Here is a 9,235-nt window from a genome sequence, read left to right as displayed (position 1 = left end):
CGTGAATCACTGTGCACCGCCCCGTCTAGAAACTGCGTTTAGTTTGACCACGTAAGGCCGAATTTTATTTTATTTTTTTGTGCCGGAAAGTATAAACATTTACTAAGGCTGCGTACTTAGCGTGAAATATTAGCAGCTGATTTTTAAAAATGAAGTTACATTATCGTTTTCATAAATTCACAAGTATACACAAAGTTTTGAAAAGTGACACTTTGACATAAAGTTTCCCTGTGCAGTATCTAAACGTCGAATAACAACAATACAGCATGCGAATGAACTGTGTTACAGTTTAATTGTTTTTGTTGATTTTTAAAACGTTATTACACGACTAGTAGTTGTAATTCAACATGTCGTTAAATCCACTGAATGGTAAGCAAGAGTTTATCTCACGTAAAATAAAAAAATGCTTCAAAGATCACTATAAAACATAACCTCAAAGCATGCCTTTAATTCCGAAGATATAGGCTATATTCTATTTATTTCTCTTTATACACTCGTTGATTATCATTTAGTAGTAAATATATCCCGTGAAATGCGACAAAATGACTTATTATTCAATCACAATTGCTATTAATTTACAATATAGCCAGTAAGTTATTTGTTTCCTAACTACAAAAGTTATATTACTTCATTTTCAGAACTAAAGCGTCGATTAGATGATGACAAAACTCCTTTGCCTAAAAGGCTATGTCTGGCCAAAAATGTGGTGCAATCCCACCACTTCCCCACCGCTCCCAAAGAGAGAATTGTGGCTGAATGGCTTCATACCCTTGCTGAGAAAAATAAGTTGACTAGTGAAGAGTTGAAGAACGTTCTGGATTGGTTGTCATCAGTTGATGATTTGACAAGTGAGCTGAAAAGCAAATTGATACAGGTATTTTTCATGTTACATGGCTGTTAGCCTTTCCCTGCGTTGTTAAAACCATATTGCGGTAGAACCATTTTCCACAACAACCAAGTTAAAACTAGCCTATGTTATATCTCAGGCTCTAAATTAACTACGTATGTAACACATTTCATTTAAAATGATTTGACAGAACTTTGGTTTGACAAACAAAAGAGACAGACCGAATTACTTTCGCATTTATTATACACTCCAGAATGCTGTGCAGAAAATACATAAGTTTAGAAACTGAGAATGGTACTTTAATGTTCATTACAACAATATTGCTATGTTTAAAAGTAAAATTTCCTGTACAAACAATTAATTTGACATGTTCTCCATTTCAGATTGTTTCACAATACATACAGCGAAACCCGTTACAAATAACAGACATACAGTACATCTCATCATTTTTAGAGAACCCCAAAATAACATCGCAATTAAGCCTACAAATTGACAACTACCTCACTATTGCAATCACTCTCCTTCAGTTTCTAAGAAATGATAACACAAACTCACAGCTGAGTCAAAAAATTCTAAATAACTTCATAAAGTACTACAGAGAATCGAAGAAGAAATTAGAATTTATTATGAAACTGTTGAGCGGTGAAAACCTAGAAACTGTTTTTAGTTTCTTGGATACAGAATGTAGAAAAGATGCTATAGATGTCTGTCAGAATATACTGTTTCCTATCAATAAGAGAACTTATTTCATTAGTTTCTTACAAACTTTAATCAGGAAAGACAATCTTGAAGAATTAATAGCTGAAAAAGGTGATAACATACAATCCGTAATCAAAATCATGAACACATTCTTTGAATTTCCTAAAAACAGATCAGATAGTGACTTAAAATTCTTACACAATTTCATAGACGTATTTGTAAGTTCGTTTCAAAAGGAGAACCAGATTGTTTTTGCTTTTTACATTATGGTCGCTAACGTTTTGAATATGGAACAGAGCTTCATAGTGCCAGCTATGAATCTACCCTCAATATTGGAAGGAGATGATGCTAAAACTAAGAGGACACTCTTCCTTAACATGCTAGAGGTTTTACATAAAAACGAAGTTGATATTAACGTGCGCTTAACTGATACTTTTGGCGAAAAAATATCAAAGGTTGAAATAAAGAAGAATTTCACATCATTCCTACAAGCTGTCATGATGGGACAGCTGAAACTTGAAGGGAAATTAGACAAAACTACATTGCAAATAATAAAAATGGCACTAAAATTAGATCCGGTATTAATTGAACAAAAAATCGATTTAATTCTACCTCCAATTATGACTGCAAAGAAAACCAGTGCAAGCATTATAGAATCTTACACAGAAACCATGAACTGCTTATTGGAAATACTTTTCAAATTAAGCAGAGGAACTCTTTTTATCACTCAAATTCTACCATCAGTGAAAACTCTTTTGGAAGCTAGCAACACTGAGCAGTTTGAACTGAAACAGAAGGTAAAAGAAGCGAAAGCCAGTGGAGTAGATTGTGAAAAGTTGGAAAATAAAATAATAAATGGTGCAGATTTGTTCCCTGGAGCCAGTGTAGCTTTGTTTGGGAAATTAACTTCGGAATTAATGTTCAGGCAAAATAAAGAGCTTTTGGAATCACTTCAGAAAGATATTGAAGTGCATTGTCTGATGATGTTGGAAGAAGGATTTGTCAGTAAGTAATTATGAAGTTTGTTACACCTTTTTATTGCTATTCTATTACTGGGAAAATGATACACCCCCTTATTGTCATCATAACACGTTTTCTTATATTATTGAAATGTTTAGTTATTTCCTTTGTCATATATTAAAGGGGAGCTGCTGAGAAGGGGCTTCAAAAGCCCCTTCTCAGCCCTAAAAGCATATTAAAAAAAAATAATTAGGAGAAAAGCAAGCAATTATTTTGAACTAGCTGGTGCCCGCGACTTCGTCTGCGCAGGTTTAGTATTTCGAACAATATGTTTACAAATTGTAGCCTATGTGTTATTCTGATGTATAAGCTATATTATTGTAAAGTTTCATTAAAATCCATTCAGTAGTTTTTGCGTGAAAGAGTAACAAACATCCATACCTACAAACTTTCGCGTTTATAATATTAGTAGGATTTACTCTCGCTAACTAATTAACATTCCTGTTTTCCAGGTCCATCAATCATAGTTCTAACAGAAGTACTATCCGCCATTTTGTCGTCATTTCTACAGCACAACAAGATGGCCGATCACACTGTACCGCTGAATATAGCTGAAGATTTTTGGAATATGTATTCCAAGTTCGAAACTGAGTGCTTGGGTAAATTGGGTGTGTGTGTTCTGAAATTGAGTTATGTGAGTATTTTTTTTTTAATTTTATCTTAGTCATTTTCTAGATAATCAGGTTGCATGGCGAGTACAAGCAAAAAGGTCCAGATCAGGCCTTTGTTTCTAGCAGTTGATATTTTCAAGCTATGCAACGAATTTAAGCTCTCGGAAATCAACCTACTTGCTATATCCTATTATTTATTCAGTTACTTTTCTGCACAGACAAGAGTAGTATTCTACTGGGCTTTGATTAAGTTGGTTAAAATTTCTGTAAGCAAGATATAAGTTGAAAGTCAAATTCGTAAATATTAATAGAATAGAAACCTGCAGTCACTTTAATTAGCTTATTTCTGTAAGTATTACATTTCAACTATTTTTTTAACATTTACATTACAGAATCCGCCCTTGATAGTATCCTTCCTCAAGCTATGTCAAAGTTTTGCTCAACTCAAGCTTCTGAACATAAAGTACAGTAACACAAAACTGGAGATTTCGCCTGAGAACGATACATCGGCGGTTTTCGACCTGAGTTTCTTGTTGCCTTGTTTGAATAGCAAGCAATGGGTAGCTCTCGCTGAAAAGATTGAAGATGATGAAGCTGTTGTAATTTTGGTAAGTTTTTATGCTAAAAGTTTATTGTTATTTCTTCACGTGCAACCGACGGAATAAATAACATAAAATATTCTACTTTTATGCTGTAAGTGGGCGTAGTTCCTTCCCTAAAATTTCTATAACACTGTCAATTTCTAGAGCACTATCAATCAATGATAATTCCTTTTCTCTATAATAAGCTTCTCTTTTCAATAACTTATTCTGGATATTTAAATACTTTTGAAAATAACTGTGTATTCATCTGTTTTTCAGGACAATTTACTCTTAGCCAAAACAATGGCCCTACAATTATTATCAATAAGAAACAAGCAAGAAGACCTAAATCTAACTATAACCTTGACGAAGACACATTTGATCAAACAAATCACATCCAACCCATCCCTTTTACAAAACACACACTTCTGTAAAATATTATTCACCAATCTAGACAAATCGCATATCAAACAGTTGGCCAAATGTTTGATCAAACTTTGTTTGGCCGATGCAGATACTGAAATATTGAAAATAGATGCGATAGCAAACAACAGAGATTTGTTAAACATGTTGGTGTTAGAAACAGCAAAAAATGTAGCTAAATGCTTTGAAAATAGTGATTCGTTAAGCAAAATGTTGGGCAAAGCGGATTTCAATATGGCTGCCTTTGCTAGAGAAGTGGATATGATTAATTACTTCAATGAAATCAGTATTAATTCTGAATCACAAGATATAATTAAAAACTCTGTGAATATATACAAACAGTTGCCGATCCATTACTTAGAAGAAAACTACCAATTGGTAGCAATCTTTGTGCTGCTGGCAATCAAGAAAAACTCTTCTGCAAAAAAACTTAAACGAAATATTGACTATGTGTTACAAAGTATATATGAATTAAGTCTACAAAGACCAGACTTGTATCAGATATTCCCATCTGATGCCATTTTCAATTTCAAAGACAATTCTTTATTAGAATTGCTAACATTGAAAATAAAAACACCAAACAGTTTGATTATCATCAAGAGTCTCCTTGAGTTAGCAGTGAAGAAAGTCAGAATAGACAGTGATCAAGTCAAAAACATAGTTGAAAAGCTTTTGAAGAAAAATAAGAAAACTATTGTTGATATGGAATCGTTTAATGATCCTGTATTCCAAGTCACTTGTCTAATTCTACCATCGATAGTAAAACAGAAGAAAGCCATTACTGCTAGTGCCTTCAGATCTATATTAGCAGATTTACAAGAAAAACTACACAAATCTCTGTTGGATTCCTTTAAAAACATTGATTTCAGCAATAGTAGCTTTTCACAAAATGCTACTGGTAACATTGAAGATAGTGTGGTAGAATCTGAGGGTAATGTGGCAACACTGAACGCAATGGTGGCCTATTCTTTAACTCTTTCGAGGTACTGTGATGCTTCAGATGGCGAAGATGTAAAGAATTTAGAATGCTTATTGACTGCGTTGGAATTTTTCGTAGTAAATGCTGTGAGTATGCAATTGTATATTTCTTTACGACCTCTCTTTTCCTCTTTTTAGTCTGTTGAGAAGAGATAAAGCTATTTTGAAAAAGAATATATATTCAGTGCAGTTTCTAGTTAACTACCTCTGTACCTTTACTTTTTTTCATTCATTCCAAATAAAAATTCACTTTTTCCTTAGGTTACGTTTTGGGACTGTAATTGATTAACACTCATATAACTGTTACTATTTTCAGATAAAAACAATAGAAAACCCAGAATCAAAACCACAACACATTGACTCTTCAATCCAACTGCTTAACGTTGTACTAAGACGTATAAAGAAACTGGAAACCCACTCAATATTCGAACAGAAAGACAAATTATTCCTTCAAATATGGCGATGTATTAAAACCAGGTTGATATTAGAACAAGAAAATAAAAGGATAAGTAGTAGTTGCTTGGAAGAAATGGGAATAACTTTGAGATTTGTATGTGAATTGTCTTCTGTGGATTGTTATGTGACCAATTTTGTTGGAGATCTCAACAGTTTGGTGGTTTTGAAGGTAAAGTAACTTCTAATTTGCGAGAAAACTTGTAGTGGTGTATTCAAAAATATGTAATTATGACTTGAAACGATTTGATTGGTTAATTCTAATTTTATACTAAGATTGCATAACGCTGTCAGAACTTAGCTACTCGTTCGTTTACATGATTTAGTAGTTTACATGAAAGTACATTTTTATATTCGTAAAATGTGCTAAAATAATATGCTATAATTACAATTTTTCGTTTTTCAGAAACCATCACTTATACAAAAAGACAATACCGCAGAAATATCATCGCGAAAAGTATTCAAATATCTTTGGTCACAATGTTTGAAAGCTAGCATAGTGGGCCCCAAATGTGTTGCCATGTCGAAATTAATGTACCGCGCATGTAAGAATTTGAGGAATTGGATGAGGCAACACTACGAGTTTGAAGACAGTGTTGTCAGAATAAATGAAGAGATTCCTACTGAAGATGTAGTTGTTAAAGTTATAAAAGTCGATGATGATATTTGTGAAATTGTTAAGTTGTTGTTGGATTCGTTATCTGAAATAGTACTGGCAGCTAAGAAGGTATATGATTTTAACTTACTACCATTTATTTATCTGTATATAGATGGATATTTTGTGGCTTAAAGAACGACTTTGCATTGAAAGATTAGCTGTATTATTTACCCTTAATTTCAGAAGATTCCTGTCCTGAAGGAATTAGTTCGTGCAATAATATAAGTGTTCTTAGCCAACCATCTGCACATACAGTCATATTCCTTTTTCAATATATCAAATCCTTACTAATATAGTAAATACGAAAGTACCTTTGAATGTCTGTCTGTGGCGCTCAAGCAAAAGCGACTGGAGCGCTTTAAATGAATTTGATATACAGAGAAAGCCTGTAAAAGGATATAGTCACAAAGTAGCCTACTTTTTATCCGAGTGTGCGAATTATTTCCCCCGGGATTCGGATAAATCCGCGCGAAACAGCAAGTATTACATAATTTAATATTTCCTCATTATATTTCCAGATTTCCCTAGACTACAGTTTCGTAGACATAATATTTGAAGTACAACACATAGTGCATTTCGTTATAAGCAGCAAGTTCAATGTGCGCTGTGACGTGTCTTGGGATGCTTTCTTCATGTTGTTTGAGGGCTGTGTTGCGGTTCTCAATAACTTGTTGCTGGCTAGAGAGGAGGTTTTAGAAGACAGGTAATGTTTTTCACACTAATATTATACAGGCGAAATTTATACTAAGTGTGTGTGTTTGTTACATACATGGCTGAAAGGATTTTGGTGATAAAATTGGCAGTAATGTCGTTTATACATCAGAATAGGGTATAGGCGTATTTTAAAATACATAATTGACTCACATAATCTCTGTTGTCGCCCAGGATCTGGATTAACGAAAGTTTATTAGGTGTGAGCATAAAACTTCGTTTATATTCACCTTTGTTTTACTTTGTAAGGAAACATATCAATTGATAGGTACATTATTGAAATATTCAGTAAGATAATATACTTTTTCCATAGATAACTGGGATAAGTAAGAAAAAATCTTCTGCAAATGAAATCCTCTTCCTTTTTTTTATTATAACTAATGTATCTGTAACATTTTCAGATGGCCATGTTACATGCAGTGCTACAGAGCGCTGGTATCATCGCTGTGTGAACGAGCCACCACGCACGTACAAGTCGAGAGACACATAGAGGAAAAACTCGCTGAAATCGCCCATTCTATTGAAAAGTATGATAATTTTTTTTAGATCTTTCGTCAAAACTGCACCTAAAATTCCTAAATAGATTAAAATCTAATGATTACGGAGTGTCTATACTTTTATGGGTACCACCAAGTTTAAACCATAAGTGAAAACTAAAAAGGTTGAAAATAATTGGCTTTCTAAATATTGAGCAAGTTCAAATATTAAAAGTTGAACTCTTCTTCCTCCTGTCCTGTTCCCAAGTTATTTAAGGTCGGTGCAATATGTTCAATATGCTTTCTGACAGCCGTCACATTGACATCCACTCCCTTCTTACTCCTAAAGCTGCGTCTACGCTAGGTGAGCCGAGCACGAGCCGAACACAATTCGTCTAGTGTGGACCGACTTACAAGCCTCCAACGAGCGCGCTGCGAGCATTTCGTTCGTGCTCGGCTGCGTTCCGCGTGTTGTCGGTTTTGACGAACAGTGATCGTTGTAGGTTCGTTGTACGTCCACACTTGAGTCGCGATCGACGAAGCCGAGGAAGGCTCCGCTTATGCTTCGCTCGTGCTCGGTTCGTCTAGCGTAGCGCCTTGATATCTTTCAGACCGTCAGTCCAACTTTTCCTTTGCCATCCATAAATTAATACCTTGTTTATTTTTTCAGATTAACCCAATCAATAAGCAAACGCAAGAAGCACGTTTCCCGCATAGCGGCCTACACAGTGGCGGACCTCTGTACTTCTTTAGAACGAAACGCACCAACCAAAATGGTTCGCCAACATCTAGAAAATTCCGTCGCCCTGCTCATACAAGCCTGTGACAGCACTTATGCTATGTCTTTCTTGAAGAGAGGACTTGTAGGATATGTTGGGCAGATGACCATGACTAACCTTTATACTATGTATAAGAGATACCATAAGTATATGGGGAATGCTTAAGTTAGGAATTAAGACAGTTGTTGTAAATATAAGTTATATAAGGTGAAAGTAATGTTAAAACATTGTCTAGAACATGTTTAAGTACAGTTAAGGCAAAATTTTATTGTATTATGTGCTACTCTGGCAAATATTTTTCTTTTATCAAGTACTTCGTGCTATTCCGATTTCCAGTATAATTGAAGAGCTGTTAAATATTTCATATTCATATCGTTTATTTGCGTTCCACAAGTTTGTCAAGGTGTTACAATAGGCTTACAGCGCGTACAATTATGGACCCTGTTACAGCAACATTGTGCACTTAATGCCAGTACAAAATAAAAATACAGTTGAATCCGTTTATAATGACATCGAAGGGACTTTACAAACCCGTTATTTTATGTGAATAAGAATAAAACTTACTGATCCATGATAAGTTTCTACACGCAAAATACAATTCACGGATGTATAATTCATGAACAAAGCATTCATGTTTTTCAAGAATCAAGAGGTGCACAGGAAAGACCAATCTTTGTTATAATTACAATAGGCAATTAGTGCCCTTTAGTGCCCTATTATTTTTTGTTTCAGACTACAAAATAAAGTTATATTTTCAAATTAGTCGTACGTTTATTAAACCTTTACACCCTATTTATAAAGCATGTGCCTACCTACAGATCATCATGTACTTACAGCAAGTAAGTACCTAGTAAAACTGCAATTAGGTACTTTGGAACACAAAATTTCACTTAATACAAATAATAAATCCCTAATTATTGTGCAATAATATATTTCACATATTGTGCTTCAAACTTTTCTACAATCCTTATCAGAAATAACACTCGGAAAATAAAGATA

General features: G+C 34.2%; 1 protein-coding gene across 1 annotated transcript; it reads left to right on the top strand.

Moving 5' to 3' along the window:
• Positions 1 to 212: 212 nt before the first annotated feature.
• On the top strand, positions 213 to 8,978 carry LOC110381489 (uncharacterized). The gene is made up of 11 exons (XM_064042348.1): positions 213 to 369; positions 639 to 874; positions 1,231 to 2,551; positions 3,019 to 3,200; positions 3,570 to 3,785; positions 4,038 to 5,246; positions 5,476 to 5,784; positions 6,019 to 6,339; positions 6,789 to 6,973; positions 7,383 to 7,508; positions 8,128 to 8,978. Exons 1-11 carry the CDS (start codon positions 348 to 350, stop codon positions 8,399 to 8,401), a joined length of 4,401 nt encoding a protein of 1,466 aa, XP_063898418.1. The 5' UTR covers positions 213 to 347; the 3' UTR covers positions 8,402 to 8,978.
• The last annotated feature ends 257 nt before the right edge of the window (positions 8,979 to 9,235 follow it).

This window comes from Helicoverpa armigera, chromosome 28 (assembly GCF_030705265.1).
Source record: "Helicoverpa armigera isolate CAAS_96S chromosome 28, ASM3070526v1, whole genome shotgun sequence".
NCBI classification, from domain to species: domain Eukaryota; kingdom Metazoa; phylum Arthropoda; class Insecta; order Lepidoptera; family Noctuidae; genus Helicoverpa; species Helicoverpa armigera.
Note: the sequence above shows the minus strand (reverse complement) of the source record. Positions and strands in the feature narration are given on the sequence as shown.